Source organism: Euprymna scolopes, chromosome 36 (assembly GCF_053919585.1).
Source record: "Euprymna scolopes isolate OS-2025 chromosome 36, ASM5391958v1, whole genome shotgun sequence".
In the NCBI taxonomy this organism is placed as follows: domain Eukaryota; kingdom Metazoa; phylum Mollusca; class Cephalopoda; order Sepiida; family Sepiolidae; genus Euprymna; species Euprymna scolopes.
Genome location: NC_136517.1, coordinates 10,557,580 through 10,580,558, shown reverse-complemented (window position 1 = coordinate 10,580,558; position 22,979 = coordinate 10,557,580). Strand labels below are relative to the sequence as shown.

The 22,979-nt window shown below is 30.6% G+C and overlaps 1 protein-coding gene across 20 annotated transcripts in view; it reads right to left on the bottom strand.

Moving 5' to 3' along the window:
- LOC145260330 (echinoderm microtubule-associated protein-like 2) overlaps positions 1-22,979 on the bottom strand; it is a 488,936-nt gene that overhangs the window by 64,452 nt on the left and 401,505 nt on the right. For 9 of the 20 annotated variants that reach the window (XM_080118225.1, XM_080118227.1, XM_080118223.1 and 6 more), the window contains one exon: positions 10,147-10,206. The exons of 8 other annotated variants lie outside the window; for them this stretch is intronic. In XM_080118225.1, the coding sequence (XP_079974351.1) occupies positions 10,147-10,206 (60 nt within the window). Of the gene's footprint in view, positions 1-10,146; positions 10,207-17,858; positions 17,916-22,979 lie in introns of all 20 variants that reach the window. 3 more of the 20 variants (XM_080118228.1, XM_080118222.1, XM_080118240.1) reach the window with 1 other exon arrangement.

Genomic DNA, 22,979 nt, shown 5'->3' with positions numbered 1-22,979 from the left:
GCACAGGTTCTTCAGGTGATGAATTAATATATATATATTAATATCTTATGCATAGATCATCGTATAACGATTAGATCACTCTCTGACTGACGTAAATGAACATTTAAAAATTAAAATGTTTAAATTCAACGCTATTTCATGCAGTTAATGGTAGCCGAATGGATATGGTCTCCGCTAATTGAGCCAGAGATGTCTCGTGGTGCGGGGTTCGAATCGTTCGGCTGGTGTTAATCGTGACACCCTGCACTGAAGAATCCCGAAAGGATGAAACACTAGTGTCTGTAGGTATTTAATTATTATAGCAAAAAAATTATATATATATATATATATATATATATATATATTATTTTTGTATGAATACTCTACTTTTAGTTCAAGCCAGAGTCCAAAATGTATTCCTTTATTTGCTAGAAGATTCTAGGAATTGGATCAACGTCAGCCAATCAGAATGCAGCAAGAACTTTATAAGCATGAGAGAGCGTTCTGCATTTACCCAACGAAATTGAAGCTAAAAGGTAATTTAATGGAATAAGTGAAAAAATAATGGTCCTAGCCTGAGAAAAAAAAAAAAAAAATGCAATGAAGGGGAATTGCTGTTTTTTTATTTTTACAAAGTAATCACGACTTGTCAAGAATTGAAAGCCACTCGAGGATAGGGATTAATAAATATAAGGTGGTAATTTAGTAATTGTTAGTGGTGTAGATTGGGTAGAATTTGGATTATTTGAGGGGACAGCTCCAGAAGAACTAGTTTACATTGAACTTGAAAGCAAGCCAAGGGAACCATATTTAACAGGCACACAGTTCTAGGAAAGAAGCTTTGTTCATGGAATCTGCATTTAGAATTAGACAGATTGCGAGCAAGGAAGATTGTTGATAGTGGTTGTAAATAGTCGAGTGGTTTTGCGAAAGTTTGGAGAGAAGGGAACCATAGATTGAAGCTCAGATGAGCACCTGCCATGAAAATAACAATAAAGCAGAGACAGGCTTACAACATCTCTTCTGTGGGAAAGAGGTTGCAGGGAAGAGAAAAGGGCATCAGTTACTAGGTTTCGAAGCCGTTTTGAACTACCAAGGTAAGATAGGGTGCACCGAGCAACTTTTGCCCAGACGTGACAACAGTATTTCATGGTGTTTGACATGAGAGTGAAAGTAGATTTTTTTTTTAGAATGAGTGAAAGCTATGTCTGCTACCTTTAAGATTTATTTGTGAGAGTCCAGATGATCGGAACTAATTTAAGAAATTACAAAATCGAATAAAAGTGAACGTTAATGTATGTAAACATGCATCATTTATCGGCAGGAATTGTTATCATATTGGAATTATATGTAATGTCGGTTTATAGTCCTATGATGTCAGTTGAGGGGGGGGGAAATCAACATTATATGTATGAAGATAGAATATATATATATATATATATATATATACACACACACACACACACTGCTTGTCAAATTAACGAGAACATTTTTTAACAGTTTCAGAAAATTACTGGTATCAAAAGCTTCGGAAACGTTGGCAATGCTGAGCTGCACGTACTGTGAAACTTTCGTACTGCTCCACACAATGTAAACAACTTGCCATCGTAATTGCTGAATCCAACGTATTTGAGGCGTGTCAAATTATTAACAAGGCAGGTTGTTTCGTCAATAAAATGGGTCGTAAAGGTGGTTTGAGTAATTCTGAAAAGAGTACTATTACAGAACAGCTAGCAAAAAGTAAAACTACCATCGAAATATCGAAAATGATAGGAAGGTACCATCAAACTGTGAAGAACTTTGTCAAGGACCCTACATAGGTACGTAACAGAGCTGGCAAAGGTAAATCTAGAGTTGTTTCACGCCGTTCTTTACTCCCAATTAAACATGAAATTGTTAAGAATCCTGGACAGACAAATCCAGAAGTCTTTGACCAAGCTGGATTGAAGAATGTCTCAAAAAGTACTCGATGTCGCCTTCTGAAAGAAGTGGCAAAGTCTGTTAAGCCTGTGACAAAGCCTCCATTAAAGCAATGTCACATACAAAACCGACTGAAATGGGCAAAGGACAAACGGATTTTTCAAAAGTTTTGTTTACGGATGAAGTGCGTGTCACTCTTGATGGCCCAGATGACTTGAGCAAGAGATGGGTCCTAGATGGATGACATCGTCATCAGTGTTTAAAGCGCCAACAAGGTGGTGGTGAGATAATGATTTGGGCTGGGATTATTGGAGGTACTTTAGTTGGCCCATGGAGAGTCCCAGAAGGCATAAAAATGATGTCAAATGCTTACATAGCTTTTCTGAAGAAGCAAAAGTTGACGTTCAGAAAAACCATTATTTTTATGCAGGATAATGTTCCCTCGCATGCAGCAAACAAAAGCAAAGAGTATTTGCAACAACTGGAGTTCTCTGGGCGACGGAAGATGGAGTGGCTTGCGAATTCACCAGATTTGCACCCAATTGAGAACCTTTGGAGTATCATGAAGCAACACCTTTATGCAAGTGGACGCCAATGAGTTGTGGGATGCTCTCCAAGAGGTATCGTGAAGAATAACTGTTGAAGAAATCACAAATTTTACTAATTCTGTGAATCAACATCTTCTACAAGTCATTTATAAAAAAAAGGATCGCATATTCCCTACTAATTATGTCAACGTAGAAATTGCTACATAGTTATTGTCTTCTAAGCATTTTTCCTAGTTCATTTAATGTTTGAAAATTATTTCAATAAACAAGTTATGGGTATATTGTGTTTTTTTCTCAACCTCGTTAATAACTTGACACACTGAAATCAACAAATATTCCTATCTTTTGCCATAGTTTCGCTAATACTGCTTTAAAGACTTATTTTTTGACTGGAGTAGCTGAATAGTATTGTAAGCACTTTCTCAAAGTTTCATGGATTTTTAATCAATCATTCCTTAAATATTTAAAAAAAAAAATGTAAACTCGTTAATAATTTAATATGCAGTGTATATATATATATATATATATATATATCTATCTATAAAAACAGAGATGTGTGTGCCACAGACGATTTCTGATTGGTTAATCCAATAATCACATCTCCTAAAAAACTATGGTTCGTAGGCTTTTAACGATACCATAAAATATTATGGCTTTATTTATTGTCCATCTTGGAAGGGTTTAATTTTTTCCTAACTTGCGATTTACAAATTACAAAGATACGAAACTAACTTACAATCGAACCTCCGACATCACGGCCGTCATTATGAAACTAAACTAAAAAAAAAAAAACCCGCGTTCACTCGTGGTCTTTACATTTCGGGTTTGGGTACGTGTGCAGTTTTCCATTGACATTAAAAAAATGGAAATATTTTTAAAAAAAATATATTGTACGTACTCGTCATCGGATAAAGTTTTCCTACAGAAAAAATCACGTAATTTCATCAAGTAGTTATTTTTTTATAGCGAAAAAAGAAAAAAATCAACGCTACAAGCGAAATTAAACAGAAAGTTCAAGTAGGGGGATTTCCCCCCTTTTTTTTATAGCGAGGCCAAATTTCGCGAATTTGGCCATTTTTTAAAGCAGTTTGGCCTTCAAAATTTCTGTTTGGCCATTTTCTTCACCGATGAAATAAAAGAAGCAAATAAAAACAACGCAATAAAACTTTTAAAAATACGGCACACTTTTGTTGTTCTTGTTTGTTTTTTTTGGTAATTTTCCTTATTTTTTTATTTTTTCAAGATAATATTATTAAATGGACACTATTATGCCAAATTAGCCCCCCCTCCCAAAAAAAAAAATGCACAAAAATTCGAGATTTAAGGTTTTGACGAGATAATTTAGCGAATTGTCCGGACTATTGCGAGATAACCATCCATTAGTTTTTCCTGAAATTTTGCCACAAATTGTATTTCATTACATAGATGTGCATAGTAACAACATTTTTTTGCCGAAAATTCCCGTTGCGTCTCCAGATTTCATCGGTGAAGAAAAAGGCCAAACAGAAATTTTGAAGGCCAAACTGCTTTAAAAAATAATATTTAATATATTCAACGATTTGACCTTTGAGAACTCTACCAAACTCCTCCTACAATTTTGGGTCTAAACAGTAAACACGTGATATTTTAGATATAGATTCCTTGGACATGGATCTAACTTATTAACTTTACTTGATCCCTAAACAATAAATGTTAAAAGGTCATAATAGGGGTCAAAGTTTTAAAAAATTGACCCTTTTTTTTTTTCTCAGCATTAACCTCAAAACACCTGGGCAACGCCGGGCACCGATTGCTAGTATATATATATATATATACCTTGTGCCGTGGAAGATTCCAAAATACGGATTGGATCCCTTTACCTCACTGCTACCAAAAACTTTCACTTTGAAATTTACCATACAATTTGGATATGAAATTCAATATCCTTATCATTTTGAACCAATATATAATTTCCCTTACTATATGATTTAAACACCTTAAAAAACTTTTAATTATGATTTTCTATGTTTATTGTATTTAGCAAATTAGGTATAAACCATTATAATAGTTGCTAATATTTTCTTTGAGGAGATGGGTAGACATCGAAAACCTAGAGGTTAAGGAGATATACTTATTGAAATGTAATCTTTGTCTTGCATATAATAACAATTCTAGATTTGAAATTTAACCATTTTACATCATAATATTTAAATTACTAAATTATGATATATATATGATCACTATAGCAATATCTTTACAAAAAGATGGTGTTGCCACGGGGCTATGTTTTAGGTCCGACTTCTAGCAATTTTTATGTGTAACCTAGAATAAAATATTCAACAGAATAAAAAATACTCCAATCTACCTAATATATGTCGATGATATCTTAATACTTAATAAAGAAACAAACACATTACAAACAACTTTCCAAAATAATTTTGTAATAAAATTCACATATGAATTAAGCACTAACATAATTCCTTTCCTAGATGTCCTTATCGATGCTAATAATGAATTTTCCACCTCTACATATAAAAAACCGACCAATAAAAAAATCTTCTACTCTTAAATATCTTAGCGAATGCCACTTTCGATATAAAACTGCTATTGCAATTTACTAACCCGGGCCTACTTAATCTCCTCTTTCTAACTATTTTCCAACAAGAAAGCAATAACATTAAACAAATACTAGTTAACAATAGATTCCCTAACCATTTTATCGATCAACAAATCATGAAATTAAAAACCGTTAATCAGAATAAGATTTATAATCAACAGCCTCTAAATATATTAAACTGTTTTACAAAAATCAAATGCATCATGATTACAGAATAGATGAAAAAGCTCTAAAAAGTATTAATAAAAATGTACACTGTATTGACACTAATAAAAAAAGTAAAATTAACTATTTACGATAACAAATTTAAGACTTCCAGCCTTATCAGCAACAATTCCTCCCCTTCGGCAGCATCACTTGGCAAGACTAACCTTGTATATGAATTCAAATGCCCATTGGGAGATAGTGTCTCTGACAGAAACATATACAAAGGTATGACTACGACGACATTGTCTCGGAGACTAACATTACATCGCTCTGAACAAAGTGCCATCTTTAAACACCTTACAAACCAGCATTCCATTCCCTTGTCCCGGTTTAGAAAGTTCCTAGTTGATAATACTAACATTCTTATACAATGTAACAATAAACGTAAACTTGAAATACTGGAACCCATACTAATAAAAACTAAAAGCCTAACATTAACAAAATAAACTTTACTAATAGCTTTAACCTTTTGAAATGCTTATTAAAAAACAATAATTTATTAACCAATGAAAATTAAGCATCCACAAATATAAATAGTAAAAATCCAAGCAGTTTAATTAATCCATGAAGATGAATCCGGAAGGATTCGACAGTACTTTGGACAAATCAAAGTCTGTGGTATGCATGCTGCCTTTGAGCAATGGCAGCTGGACAAGCAGAAGTAAACCATTGGGGGAATAGGGTTTGCTATAGAACTTCCGTGTGTGAACACGAGCTTCAATTGCCGCTTTGAACCATTCAGTGGTCTCATTTGTACACTGTTCTGCAGAAAGAGAAAAGATATTTCCTCATGGGGCATCTCTGATGAGATCCCTGATGGCTTCCCAGTTGGAGGTGAAGTTTTCACACAAACGATATAGCTATCACTCATTATATGGCAGTGTTAGAGATAGGGTTATTTATTTCAAAATAGAGTTGACTTTTAGACAGACGAGTATGTAGTGCAAGTCATATCTTGTTCATAGCTGAATATTTGATGCTTCGCTAGGGCTATCAAGAATATTTTTATTGTGATGCCATCACTAGATGAGTTGTCTACCACAGCTTAAGGGTCATCTACCTTTGAGATAAAGATAGACCGAACTAATTTCCCAAGTTGGTATTTTACCTTGTGGTACATATAGCACCTCGCTTTCCCAAATGGTCACCCATCTGGTACTGGCCAGGCTTGACATTGCTTAACCGGTTATCTAGCAAGAATTGCTGTGTCGACGCGATTATGCACCATGTTGGACACTAATTTACCAGATTATCCCAGAAAAATTCAATATTTAAAGATTTTTAGAGAGTTCTCAATTTCTACTACAACATTTTAGTAGATTGATTCCCCATATTGGAACCAGTTGACGAAAACATGAAACCAGGAGAGGTAGAGGTTTGGGATGCTCCCCTCCCATTATTTTTTAATTTACTGAATTATTTTCTAATTTAAAACTTGGATAATCTTCATCAAATTCAAAAATATTTTGGAAAAAAATAAAACACCTCAAACCTCTACTGGTTTTGTGTTCTTGTAACTGGGTGATCGATTTACTAGAACCCCCTAAAAATCTTGAACTTTTGCAATTTTTTAATAATCTGGTACATTTGTGTCCAATCAATAAGCTGCTGAAAATATTGGGGTAAAAAAAAATATATATATATTTAAAGGTTGTGCGCATTGTACAGGTTAACCAAATTTTATTCAGCCAGAAAAAGCCTTCTTTGAAATGATTTTTATTTTTCAACTGTTCAAGCTCACATTTCCAAAACTTACAGATAATATGGTACCGGTCATAATGAAAGAAATAATATGGAGCTGTAGTATCTTTGATCATGGTCACATTCCATACAATGGGTGTTTAGAAAATTGATGGCATAACTCTGGATTATGGTGTATATGCGTAAATGATGAAAAATTTAAATACAAGAGAAATGAAATATATTTTTCATCAGGATAATTTAACTTATAAGAAATCGATCATAAGTAATCAGATTAGATTTATTTTTAAGACACACCTGGAGATTATTGGTAGCTCTCACTTAAAGAATGGGATCAAAATTTTAATTTGCTTTGATGCAAAACAGTGAAAATTTATGAGTCAAACAGTCTAAATATAAAAAAAAAAAATCACCTAGCTTACTTATCACTGTGCACACTTCACCTCTACATGGTTTCATATAAAGAGGGTGCTCGATTTTGAAAAATGTAGAACTATGGTTTGATATAACAAAATAATTAAGTGGCTAACTGATATAGAAATGAAACAAAATGCATTATGGCTAAATTTGACTTCATAAAGGAATATATTTTGAGGGTGATAATATTCATGTAATATTTTGCTCGGCTGCAGCATTTTGGATGGAAGTTTTGTTTGCAATGTACAATTTAACAGAATAAATTCAATTTCATAATGAAATGAGGTAGAGGGTTGAAAGGGTATTGTCGATTTATATATTTGGTCATAGTTTGTGTTCTTGGAGGTTGTGCTTTGTTTACTTAGATATCAACCTCACAAGTTCACCTGTCATATGAAAAATGGTTATAATATTGTTGTCATTACGATAAGCACAAATTTTAGAGATCAGCTGTATTGACCCGACGTTGCTCAGAATCCATTGTATTCAAATTATTTTTGTAAATATTTCTAGGTTCTATAGCCAAAGGCTTTTTTATTAGTACATAAATGAACTAAGCAATTAAAGAACAACAACTCTAACTAAAAGAAAAATGGTAATTCTGCTTAACTGATTTTTCTTTTTAGGCATCTATTTAAAAAATGTCTCCATTGTAGGAAATTGTCCAAGTAAATTATGTATTTAATAAGTTAAAACAAAGTATGTGAATTTATTGCCAATAACATGGTACAATAATAACAAATGGAAATTGTCTAGCCAGAATCAAAGTTAGATTTATCAGCTTTACTACTATTTAGATCCAACTTTTGAAACACGACTAGCATAATTCATACATTAGATTTAATTTTCCATTTTTATAGTATTCATTTGCGTTGTTTGCTTTTTGAAAAGGAGAGGCACCTCTCGAAATTATCAGACATTTACCACCTCTTACAATAAATAAGTTTATATTTACTGATTTATACATGAATAATTTTGAATAATAGATTTACAAAGATTTATAATCTAAATATGACCTTCGTTCGCTTTTTGTTCATACATCATGCATATGCCCCAGTATTCTACATTGCTAACAATCTTCTTACATATTTGTTTTTATTATTATAAAAAGAGCAATTGTCTGTGTGTATGTTTGTATGTCCAGTTAAAAGTTAAAACAAAACAAAAACAAAAAAAAAACCCTACAATTTAAACACCTATAAAGTTAAAATATTCTTGATCGGTGTTGCCTTGGATGAATATCTAAAATGAAAAAATAATTACTTTCTTGGGGGGGGGGGCAACTAGGTCAGATTTCTGCAGAGGACGTGTCGACTTTTCAGCGATTTCCAATGTTAACTATTATATAAATGAGAGGTAAATCATTTACATTATTATCAATGCATTAAAACGAGAGCCAGATGGGTTGGACGGAGGTGAAAAAGAGGTGAGGGCAGTGGGATGTGTGTGGGGGGGAAAGAGAGATTGATGAATTGAGAGAGGTAGAGAAATAGATGTTTTCATATAAATATATTACACTTTTTTAACTTTTATTTTGTTCTTATGGTTTCGAGCAATGCCGGGTGGCTCTGCTAGTTTATAATAAATGCTAAGATATTCTAATATATTTTAAGTGAAATTAATAGTCATATCTTATTTTTTATTTATTTATTTTTTTCCATAACTTTTGGTACTTATGCAGAGAATGACCCATTTTTCTGTGAATCTTATCTTATTCCGACAGCTTATGTAAACAGACAGAATATGGTCAAATGCTCAGCCAATGCAGCAGACGACAGTTAATAAATTGGAAGAAAATATTAGTTTTATAATTGTGGAAAAATTTCATTTAAAATAAATCATTTTAATAAAGCTGTCACGATGAATCTAGTGGGTTTGCAGATTATGCTACAGTCGCTGGAAAAAAAAAGTTCTTTCATCTTACTAGGAACGGAAATTTATTGGAAATACTTGTGGTCCTATGAAATTACAACTGTTCGAAAATTACAATGAGAGAGTGTTGTCGGTTTGGAACACACTGACAGATTGGACAAATTTCCTAATAGACATTTCCTTAGGAATCCACAGCAGATAATCGAGAATCTTTAAAAAATAAATAAATAAATAAATAAATAAAAACCTAACTCCTTATCCTTTACAGAAAAAAAAAAGTGCCAAAAAATACCAAAAATCTAAAAAATTAAAACAGTAACATTTACAAAAAAAGTTTTAATTTGTTGCTACAAAAAAAAAAAAAAAAAATTTGTTCATGAAACCTATTGTTGGTTGATTTTTTTTAATTTAAATTATATTTCCATTTTTCTTCATCGAAATTACTATACAACAAATGTATTCAAGAACGTTTCTTTCTAGCATTTTAAAGTTTGATGAGTGCGTAGCATATTCTGGCGGTTTACATAAACTGCCAGCACAACATCCGTAGAAAAATAAATCGTTTTCTGCATAAGCACTTCATTTTTATTCAGTGTTTTAAACCATTAAACGATATGAGTTTTAACTGAAAAAAAAAAAAAAAAAAAAAAAATCACACACAAAAAAACGAGCAAGTAACAATCAAAAGAGTGACGATTCAATTGTGAAGATAACAAAATGGTGGTACACACAAGCATTCATGAAAGTGGCGCCACCTGTGTCTAAGGCAGCAAAGGGAAACTACTGTACCAGCTAATCAGGACTGTAAAGTGGGAGCAAAAGTTTTTTTTTTTTTTGTCTTTCGAGAATTGTGAGGCTCGTTCCGACACAGTAAGCAGGCATGGAAGGAAGGTAACACACACTCACCAACGTCGGACTGAGAGGCATCCTCTTCCTCTGGATCTTCAACGCTGCCAAATTTTGGGCCTGAATTATTAACAAATATTTCTCTAAAACGATGTACAAATCACTTTTTACACTCTTTTACAGATTTTGTTTATTTTGGATGAAGTCGGATTAAAAATAAGGGGAACCAAACCTCCCATCAGCAGGAAAATGCAATTGTGTGCGGCCATTTTGATACTGAAGCTAGTTATAATATTTAGATGTCAAAGTATTTTAGCAGACTTTTTTCTTTTTTTTAATTAGTTACATAAAAGCATTTTCCTTAAATTCAATAAATATTTTGGTTTGAGGGAAAACAAAAATTAATTGCTTATAAGACTAATTGATGTTAGTACAAGTTATAGAAACTTAGATGGAAAATATCCTTAAAAAGATCTATCTGTGGTTATCCAGAATGCATTCTATATTAAAAAAAAATTTGATGAATGTGCCTGTGACAAAACGAAAAGATCATATTCCAGAAATCACTCAAATTGACCAAGTAGCTTTACTTTTCTGAAGAAAAGATAATTTTTAAACAATTTAAAGCGATTAACAGGAAATCAGACAAGTCTGATCTAGCAAATTTGAATTTTTTAGTTACCTTCCTTTGTTTTTTCAAGATGGCAATCTGAGAGTGTCTTTGCTTCCGCATAAAATTTGATTTTCTGAGTTAAAATTAAACTTGATTAGTTTATGTGATTTTTGGAATATGACTTTCATTCCATCATAGGTACGTACACCATACAGTTTTTTTTTTTTTTTTTTTTTTTTTTTTAATATGGGGGATATCTGAACAAAAACAAACTATCTAATAAAAAAAAAAAGAAAAACAAAACAATCTGTATTTGATTTTCATTTGAAATCTAAAAATTATATGCATGAGCATTTTAATCCAGACAGTTTTTCAGTTGAGAACATGGCGTTCTACTTCATGGTTCAGCTGAGAAGCACGACTGGAGGTTTACTGTAAATCTTAGATCTTCTAAAGATGTTAAGTCAACTACATTTGTAAATATATTGAATATCATTTTCACCCATACCTGAGGATAAGAGGTTTTGAAAGATAAATAAAAATACATATTTTTGTTGTGGAAACTTATAAGAATTAAACAATTAACAATTAAGACATGATCCACACATTGATTTTCATTCATTTATTTTTTTTTTAACAATCTTAATCTTCATTATAAGGATCAAAATATTATTCTTTGTATTTTTTAAATATCACCCAGTAATCTTGGATCCAATAAATATATAAAAACGGGGTGGAATGATAAAATTATTGCCCCAGAAAGGCGACATGATTCCATTTCCATTTGATGAAAGCCGTTTTTTTGGGTTTTTTTTTTTGCAGACTACTTAGTTGGCCAGTTGTGTTCAAATCCCAAGAGTAATAAGAGCCTTCTATCATGTCTGAAAGTAACAATATTCAACAAAGGAGATCAGAGATGTGCCACTGTACAACTCATGCTCTCTACTGATCCAAGTTATGATAACAGGACCATTGCCAGCAACTTCAAAATGCAAATTCGGATAGTTCAACGCCTGAGCGCACAGCTCAATGAAGTTTCTGGCTACAATTATGGTCTTAGGTGTGCTTTCAAGTGAGGGCCACATCATACCACCTCACATCTTCAAAGGCGGCTTGAAAGTCAACACCAAAGTATCTAGATGTGCTGAAGAGTGTGGTGATCCTTGGTGTAATCAGGTGGCTGCTGGCAGACCCTGAGTGTGGCAGCAGGACTGTGCCAGCCCACAAATCCAAAGAAACCCAGACTTGGCTTCAGAAGGAGTGCTACGGCTTTGTACCCTTCTCTCACTGGCCTCCTCCTCTCCTGACCTGAACCAGTTTGATTACTTCATTTGGTTATACGCCTAGAACATCACCAACATGACTTCCCACAACACCAAAGCCAACCTGATCGCCACCATCCACCGAGTATTTACTGAGTTACTGCTGGCACTTATGGAAAAGGTATGCTTCCAGTTCTGGACTCTTATTTAGGTGGTGATTGAGGCCGAAGGTGGCTACATTGAATAGATGCCAGCTCTACTAAATAAAATCACCTGAATTGATTTTTCAATAAAAGTTTTAAAATAAAGCTAGAGTGTTTTCTTTAGGCGACAAATTTATTGTTCCACCCTGTAAATATATTTTGCGGCTAATAAAAAAGAATTTTTTTTTTTTAAATCCATGTCCTTTTATAAAGTACTAACCTTCAAGTGGCATGTCATAATTTGAGCCCAATCAGATTTTTAGTTCACAAATTAGTTATTTAAGCGAAGCTAGTGTTGCAAATTTTCAAAACGATGGAAAAAACATGAATTACATATGTTTATAAAGCATTGTTTTCTGATGGGAAAATATACTGCTCAAGCAAAGCATAAGACATTTGGGAAGATAAATAAATTGAAAGTACATGGCTGTGTAAACTAATAAGTATTAAAACATAATTAAAGATGCTTTGTAAAAGATATGATCCACATAGGTAATTTTATTTATTAATTTCCTTAAAAAAAATAAATAAATAATAAAAAAATCTGAAAATTAAACATTTTCAATAATCCTTGAGTTATGCTTCTCAACTGCACCATAAGGTGGTTTATGATATAGAATGCCAGGGTCGATTTCAAAAAAGTAATCTAAGATTATTAATGCACATACAAACCAACTTGCACATCAAATCTTTAATGAGATAATATCAATTTAATGATTATCATGGTTTCATTTTTAAATCGATCAAGTTATTAAAATTAAAAGATTTTTTGTTTTTATTTTATATGGCCTTTTAGTTTGTCATAAAACCTATTTTTGCCATTTTCCACTGAAAGTTAAGTGCAAATTTCTCCTTTAATTTTTGTTCAAATATTGATAAGAATGCTTTTGAGGAATATCTATAATACATAATTATCGTTGTGAATAATTTAAATACAAATAATCGATTTAAAAAGATTTTAAAAAAAAAAAAGGAAAAGGAAAAAGTCAATGTAGTTAGATATAAAACTTTCTAAAAATTTATGACCCTAAAAAATTCTTTACTTACTTCTTAAAGAATATTCATTAAAAATTGGAAATTCTTTCATATTATACAAAAAAACAAAATCAATATAAATTTTATTAAAAAACGAGCAAGTATCAAAACCATGTACACAAAAAAAAAAAAAAAAAAAAAAAAAAAAAGCAAAGCTTTTTATCTTTGTTGCTTTTCGCAAGTAGGAGAATTTGGCGATTTCTATGTATATTATGAAAAACAAATATCTGAAATGGGAAAACATTTCCAAATTTAAATATCAAGTAATAAATCCTGAAACAAACTGCAGCAATACAAATTTAAGTTTATAACAGAAGATGCTGTATAAAAAAAAAACCCCTGGAATATTCGATGTAGACGACTAAAAAATTCATCAAAAAACCTGGAAAAAAAACAAAAATTATGGTTTAAAAAGAAGTTCAGTTAGTAAAATCAATGTTAATAAAATAAAATTCTACTCAATTGAATAAAGGGAAATTCATATAAAATGCTGATGATTTGAAAAATATTTAAACATTCTAAAATGAATGAGCAAAACTTAGTATAAAACACTTTTGATTGATAAAAGTATAATAGTTATAAACCTAAAATACTTCACACACACACACACACACATATATATAATACACAAAAGTACACTTCTGACAATCAGATATACCATGAAGCTACAACAAAATCTTAAGTCCGGATTATGTATGTGTGTGTATATATATGTACATATACACACAAGTAGAGAGAGCTGCCATTGGATGAGGATCAACAAATCTTTAAATCTTCATTACTTTTGTCATTGTGAAATCGCCCATTTTTGAATCAAACCGATTAATTGCCAGCTCTAGTCGAAGACATCACAATTTACCAGGAAAAAGCTTCACGTGCCTCCACATTGAATTAGTCCACAATATATTGTAATCCACATTGGAGAGAGTCTACTGTTGACTTTATAAAATTATGTTTACATAGTGGCTTGAATTAAAGTTTACAATACAAAAGTCGAGTATCATGGTTCAATTGTGCTCAACAGAAACATTTTGAACATGTTTGTCTTATCAAAGAACCTACTGTTGATTTTATATGCTGAGCCTTTCTGCTTTTGCGGTGATAAAACTTTTGGAATCCAATTGTGATGTTAGGCTGTATAAAAGTGTTAATTTTGGTTAAAATTGGACTTCAGCATTTAATAGTATTTTGCTTGTTTTTTTAATTATCAGTACCTATCGAAGGTATTCTGATACAAAATCTAAGAACATTCCCAGACACATCAAGTATATTTGTGTGAAATTAAAAAAAATCGGCCCATTTCAGAGTTCGTAGGGAACGAATTTACACACTAACCAAGTGCCTGTTGTACTAGCAAAACCAGTGTCCCAACGTTGTCTGGGAGAAATATAAAATATTGAAGAACCCATTTCATTGCAAGTAATTTAGAGGATTAAAATTTGATTTAATCATATTTTTATACAGAGAAAAAAAAAAATGATATAAAAATATTTTCACAAATAAATAAAAGCGATTTATCTAAGTTCAGACTGAAGGTTAGGCTCCTTAACCGTCACTTGTAAACAATGCCTATTCACCACCAACCAGTATTTTTAAAATAAATATTAGAAAACAAAACAAATAAAATAAATTTGACAGACTGAAATCCCTCCATTATAATTTTGAATAGGGGATAATCCCCTCCCCAATATAAAGCCAAAAAAAAAAAAAAAAAATGGAAATCTTACTGAAACAGATGTCTAAAGTCTTAGTGGATACTTGTTACTTTCGTAGGAAAGCAAATATGAACCATTTGGAAATGGAATATTGCAGGGTATTCTGCTATTCTAGAATGAATAGAAAGTTTCCTCCCAAAAGTAAACTGAATTAGCTTAATTTCTCTGGTGTGTTCTTATTTTGTTGTTAGATAATTCATATGATGGGAAATACGAAATGAACATAAAAATGTCTAAGTGTAAATATTAATAAACTGACTATGTTATTAATCTAGGATGTGGAAAATAGTAGTCATTATTTTGATTAAAAAAAAAAAGAAAAAAAAAAAAAAAGAAAAAAAAAGAAAAAAAAGAAAGAAAAGAAAAAAAAGAAAAAAAAGAAAAAAAAAGAAAAAGAAAAAAAAAGAAAAAAAGAAAAAAAAAGAAAAAGAAAAAAAAGAAAAAGAAAAAAAAAGAAAAAAAAAGAAAAAAAAAAGAAAAAAAAAAAGTAGCATGGAAAGTGAACCCCAAATAATTATTCTACATTATTATTATATATTTATTTATTACATTATAGTATTATTGCTACAAACAACTCGTTCCCAGTGACACTAAGAGCAGGAGGAGTAGATGTGTGGTTTTAGATAGCGAGGGGAAGGGTAAACTATTTTGGATAGGGGGAAGCTTTAGTTTGGTACAATAACAATAATTAAAATGGCTGTTATAGGAATAAACTGAATGCATTACATAGCTAAAACTGATAAAAAAGGTTATATTGTTTTCATTGTGATAAACACTATTATGCTAGAAAACAATGTTTCCGGTGATACTGCAGTCAGGAGGAGTAGAGGTTATAATGGGAGTGAAAATGGCTGAAATTTTCTCTTTGGAAAACTTAGTTGGGAGAGACACCTTAATCAGAGAAAACGTAGAGAATTTTGATAGAAAACTAAAATGCATATTTTCTTGGAACATGCACGAGGAATTGGCCTAAACAGATGACAAAGCAGATTAGCATATAAAGCTTTGGATTTTAAACTACAATGTCCATTAGAGAGGGGGGGGGAAATCAACTTTATTATATAGACAGAAGATACTTAGAAAAAGCAAATCTCTCAAAATCAGGAACAGACTTAATGAAGACAGCAAATCTTTAAAAAGCAAAGGACTCAGTACCCTGTTGAATAAAACTATCAATAATAAATGATAATAAACGGTACACAGCTTAAAAAAGCTACTGCAGTTTCATGGTATAACCAATCATCAAATTTTTGTTGATAACTAGCATCAATCATAGATGAAACTGGGATGCCAGCTACAAACACTATTTTTTATAGTTTTTATCTAAGAAATGTAAAGATTCGATGATCCGTAGATAAAAAAAACAAAAAAAAAAAACATGAGATTCTTTTACCAACAAATTGTATTTGGATTATTCAGACTATTATTATTGTAGCTATTTTCACAACAAAAATTCTGAAACAAATTGTTGCTGGTTGTTGCCGATATCACATTTAAGAAAAATATCATGAGAACGATGAACGCTTGAAAAAAATGATTCAGAAGAGAAATTTTTTTTTTTATTTGTTTTAAAAGTCAGAAATAGAAAAAAACAGATTTGATCAGGAAAAAAATTCTTTAAATATTTACTCAAAGGTTTTAGATATAGCATTAGATCATAATCACAATCTGTTAGGGAAAGTCAAATCGGTAAACAGTCAAAAGAGGATGATACTCATGAGTGGCAAGAGTGATATGACAAATGAAAATAAAGTTTTCTATTCTATCCATTCCATCCAATTAGTAAGGTCCAGTATTTTGTTTCATTTGAGATGAACATGCAATGAATATAATGAGTGTTATGAAATAAATTTGGAGAAGGTCACACAAAAAGTATCAGACTTTATTACTATGAAAGTAATTTTTTTTTACAATAAATGCCAATGCACAAGTAGAAGCATATTGTATATCTGTAACTATCAAGATTATATAACTATGTGTAGTATTTTTTGAAAATAGATATGGCAATTAAGCTATACAAAATTTTCTGCATTTCATCCTCATAAGAATTCATCAGTATAACAAAATGTCTATCACCAATTTCTGTTTGTCAGCTCGTTTGTGCAAGATAAACTCATTTACTGATCATTATAAATTTTGAAACATACAACTATATGTAAAGGTGCATGATGTGGATTATATTTAGTTTAATGTAGTTTCATGCAAAGAGGAACTAGAAGCTTTTTGTGAAAATTCAGATAACTGTGATTATGATATCTTAACCATAATCATTAGGCATCAATGAATATTCTAAAAAATATTTTAGATTTCAAGTATTTAAAAAAAAAAAGTTATCAGAAGGTAAAATATGGATACAACCTCAGACTTCAAATATTTCTAAATTTGATCCATACTTATTAGACACGAATTATGCAAGAAAAAAAAAAACAATCTAAAAAAAAATAAAAAAAATTTTATTTTAAGATTTTCATAAAAATTGCCCCCAAATTATTTATCTATAAGGCGAAATTTGTAATTTTTATTAACCAAAGTTATTCGATGATTTTGCCGTGTGGGTGTGGAGACTAAATATTTATTTCTATGCAACTGTTTTTCATGTGTGGAAAAGAAAAAAAAGCAACTACATAAACAAATCCATAGAAAAGTGTTAAAGGCTTTTTTTGAGATGTCAATCATGAATAAAACCAAACCAAAATGGACAGAAACAGTTTGAATTCAAATGAGTTTATGTTATATTATGAGAGAGAGAGAGAAAGAGAGAGAAAATGAAACATGCCTATTATTTTGTCTTTTGGTGGATTAGTAAGAAAAAACAGATGGAGGAACCACAAGCAAATTAAAAAGAGGAGGAAGAGGAGAGTGGAGAGCAAAAGGTTATTATCCAGTAGAGTTCGAGATTTCTCTACTTTCAACTCACTGGCTAATAGTTGGCTCACAAACTCACCTGATGGTCTCCGGCAATTGGGCTGCTGCCCGACTCAGCAAATGTGACACATTTTTTCTAAATTGGAAGGGGACCAGATGAAATAATTTGATAGTCATGCATGATTTGTAGGTAAATGAATAGAAATGAATGATTAGTCTTTGCTTCAATTCATTTTTTTTAATTCTTTGAGCCAAGCTGTTCCAGTTAGCATTCTTCAAGAAGCAAAGATCAACCAATCAGTCAATGATAATGATTCAAGTACAGATTAACACCACATTTAGTTTTTGAATAAAATTTTATGTTCATTTTTTACTTTCGGTTATTTGACATATTTGTCAAAAATTTCATCTTCATAGATTCTCACTTTTTTTTTTTAAAAAAAGATTATCTGCAAAATACAATCACTATTTTTTTAAATCTTTGAATACCAAAAAGCAGTAAAATTAAGACATTTTAGTGATGGGACGATTCCAATATTTTCCCCAATTATGATTATTTTTAAATTTATAAACACGCAAATGAGGTGGGACATTACAAAAAATCCCTATGTAATATGGGCATATATTTTTGTAAGCATAAAAGATACTTGTAGAGATGATCTTTTCATCATTAATACGAGCCATGGAAAATTAAGTTTTAAACAAAAAAAAATAAATAAAAGCACAATTAAAACTGGGCATCAAAATAGACAAATTTTTCTGATTCTCATACCTAAAAACGTTCCGATTTTTTTGATTCTGATTAGTTGCCTCAACACTTATCAAAGGTTATAAAGTTTTAATTTTTTTAAAACTAATTAGGTACCTATTTTAAGAAAATGTTCTTTTCCATACAATTTTTGGTAGTCAAAATTACTAAAGAATTTGCAGTTAATAAATTTTTAGACAAAAGGAAAAGCAGCATTTTGACTCTTGGAAATTCATGCTGGAAGTTAGTTTTATATGTTTTAAAAAGATTTGACATCGTGACAAATTTTCATACACGACTGAAACTTTTATCAGTTTCCAAGAATTTACTAATTTGAATTGCTAATTCATGAAATAACATTCTACAAGAGAAAACTTGAATTCAAAAATCTTGATTTTTATAACCAATTATTAAACCATATGAATTCTTTTACACAGGACAAAGATGTCATAAGCTTTAAGAAATCATGAAAATGTGAATACTACCAATTTAACATGACAAATTTTCAATGTCAGACAATATTTAAGCTAACAAATCAAACTGATTCCGACAAATCAATTTTCATTTATTTTTGTACCATATTATTGGTAACATAACACACTTAACTAAAATTTAATTAAAAAAAAAAATTCTTATTAACTACTGTTAATATGAAAATCTTTTAAATACCCCCCCCCCAAAAAAAAAAAAAATCAGCAAGGAAGGAGGATAACTGGATTTAAATTGAAAATAGTAAGTTTTAAAACATGTAAACAAATAAAAATTAAACACTAATGACTTCATCACATTCAAAGTGACGAGCAATGTTTTGTAATTGAGCATTGTGTTTGCTGAAGTAGAAAATAACTTATGGGCTCCAAATTATGACAGAATTCATAACTTTGCATAAAGAACCCTTGTGATGCTAATTGTATTATAGGGGGTATGATTGTAGAACTACTAATGCCAATCATAAAAATACACTTCCAGTTTTTTTTTTAAATCTTAAGTACACTGAGCCTGGTCATAATGTACCTTATCCGCTCTTTCACACACACACACACAAAAAAAAAGTTGAATGCATATTATTACTTCAAATCTTCATTTTTAGTCTTATTTGACACAATAATAATAATTGATACCTCAGATTATTTGGATTGTTTGGATTACTCTTCTGATCTTAATTTTTATTTTCACGTTTTAGTTGATCTAACCTCCAACCTTCTTCAGATATCTTGCAAAACTCATGAATCTGCATGGAATTTCAAATGGAACCATTTAATCCATGGTGGAAGCACGCTCACATTCTATCAGCCATGCTCAATCCTCTGTGTGAACGACAATCAAAAAATACAATCGCAAATTACTTAAAACTTTTATCATGGCTAACAGCACAAGAGTATGCTACCCTTGTAGATTAAATAAAGGGTTTTGTCAGAAATTCTGTGCTGATTACAGAGTTTGACAAAAAGATTACAAAGTTCAACACCTAAAACAAATCAAATGTTATATCAACCAAAGTATTGTGAAAATAACTCTAGATGAAACATGTAGTTGAAGAATTCAAATAGTATGAATAAAAATTAATCAGAATTTGTAAGGTTATTTTCATGATTATTTTATTTAAATATCAAGTAAATTTCATTGAACCGGGTGTTAATCTGCACACAAAGCTTAATTGAACTGTACGACTTTTTTAACAGATTCATTTTATTACAGAATTTAAAAATTATTTTTGTGACAATAGTCATTAGTTTGTTAGAAAAATAGAAAGAAAATAGCATGTATATTCTAATTAGAAATAATTTCATTGAATGCTTTAATTTCATTTTTTGTGTATATTCTTTATAAGACTTAAAGCCAATCGATTCTTTGATCATTAAATAACAAAACTCAGGAATTATACAGCCAATGATTTAATTGATCCCTAGCTAACATTGACAGAAAAACTTTAAAAATGAGAATAAATCCGATCAAAAGTTGTTCTGACATTCTGAAATAATTACAAATGCAGTACAGATTTTCTGGTAGTCTTGCTTTCTTTACCAAATTATCCAATTTCTCCTTAATTATTCATCAGAGCACCATAACCCATTAATTATACATGCTCTGAACCGAAACACCACTTGCAATTTTTTTTTCTTGATACTTCAACATTTTCTTTGATCGAAATAGACAGCTGTTTGTTTAACAACATGGCTGCCACTTGAATTTGCTTGTGAAATCAAAACTAGGATCAAATTTAAGCATACATGAAAACCAGCAACAGAAAAACAAATGGCGTTACTGCACTCCAACTTGCCAGAAGTATTATTTTTATTTCCAGAAGAGTTATACTAGCAAAAAGGAAGATAATGCAAAATTCCATCCATTTCATAATATTCTAAACTGAATGTCATTTTATTTGTGCATTTAGAAAAAAAAACAAACTTTTTTTTTAAATTTTGAAATTTGTCAATAATATGTTGAAATAGGCAAAACATTCCACACACACAAAAAAAAAGAAAAGAAATACATATCAAAATATTTTAAAATTATGTTCACAATTTAGATTCATTAAAAAAATTTTTTTTTTTTAAATATTACTATCAGTTGCATTTTACGTTTTCTTTAAATTTAAATTCAATAAATGTTTCGGTAAGTAAGGCTTTCTGTTGTGTTATTTTGTTATTTTATTGAACTTGTTTTGAAATAAATTTTGGATTGTCTTCTCATTTCCCTAATATAATAAAAATACTTTCGGCAAGTTAAACCTGCACTAGTGACAAATAAATTGATGGTGTGCTAAACACAGAGACATTTGCTGGTCAGTGAGTAAACTAGTTTGGTATTGTCAAATTCCCTTTCATGATTTTTGCTCAGATTAAGCGATAGCAGACCATCAGTGTTGCATCAGTATTTGCAGTAATAACATTAAGCATTAAATTAATGTAGTTTTTTTCTTTTTTTTTTTTATATCATTGGTTGGTCATTTAGCAGAATTTAAATACATGGCGTCTCAAAAGAAATGTACTTACACTTTAATTTCTCAGAGTTGTCTGGACAATAATGATCGATTTAAACATTTTTGAACATGATTCTAACATTGCATTTGTTTCTGTATTCAAAGATTTCATTTCTCTCTATGTTCATATATGAAGGTTTTATTGGCATTCGAAGTGTGAGTACATTTTTTAGACATCTTGTAAATTTTATTATTAAGGTTTAATATAAACAAGAAAATAACGTTACAAAATTTGCATACTGCTACCGCTTTCGACATATGACATCAAATATATTAATAAACCTAATTTAAAACAGCATTTGACATGATAGAGTGCTTGTTACTGAGCCAGGAGATCGGGGTTTAATCCTTGGTTGCATCATGCTGAAGACTAATAAAAAGAAGGTACTCTATGCATCCTTGATATACAGTCTGCATAAGAGGATCAAGGGTAAGTAGAGAAATTCAGAGAAAGCGAAGCCCTCTATATCTGTAGTAGCAAATGATAAAAGAGCCTTTACGTCGCCCTTGACACTAGGGAATTTATTTATTTATTTTTCATAAAATACCATATTGTATTTAGATCCTAAAGTTCATAAATCAATATAGTTATTAATTTGTCAATTATAATTTTTATCTTTAAAATTCTTTAGATGAAATATATATATATATATTTGGGAATTTATTTGTCGTTTTTTATCCCCCAAAATAATCTGTAATTGGCAAAATGTCTGTTTTCCATTTTTTATGGGTGCCTGAAATGTAACCATCTTAAAAGTTTCCTCTTATTTGTACACCTTTTTTCTAGGCGAATTGCAATCAACTTACTTTAGCCTATAAACTTCAGGATTTGCTGTATGAAAATTAACTAATCTCACTTTAATCTTGATCATATTAAATTTTCAATTTGATGTCTAATCCCTGTGCTGATGAAGAGACTTTATTTTAATAAAAATTTCTATCATCTCAGAAACGATCGTACACAGATTGATTATTGATGTGCAATTCTTGGAGAATAAGTAAATAATTTTTTTTTTACCCTTCTACATACATATATAGGTTTTGCATTTGCAAATATTTTCTATTTTTGTATACTAATCCTTTAAAAAAAAAAAAAAAAAGTTATGTTTGTGAAGATATAAAAACAAAGTACATATAAATTAAGACAAGATAGTTGCACATTGGATATGGAAGATGCGAAATAACTTTCATTTTCCTGAATTTTTACATAATTATATCATACATTTTCTCTTTGAGAACTTTTTTTTGCTGGCGAGTCCATGGAAGAAATATCCAATATTAACATGCAAAATATTGATTGTTCCTCATGTAACAGATTTGTAAAAAGTACCGAAGTTTTGACTTTGTCAAAAACTGGTAAGATGAATAAAATCTTGGGTTTTAGAATATAGCAAAATTGTTGAAAGGAAAGCAACATTTCTTTCTTTTTTATTCCCCATCCCCCCCAAAAAAACAATTATCCTTCCTTT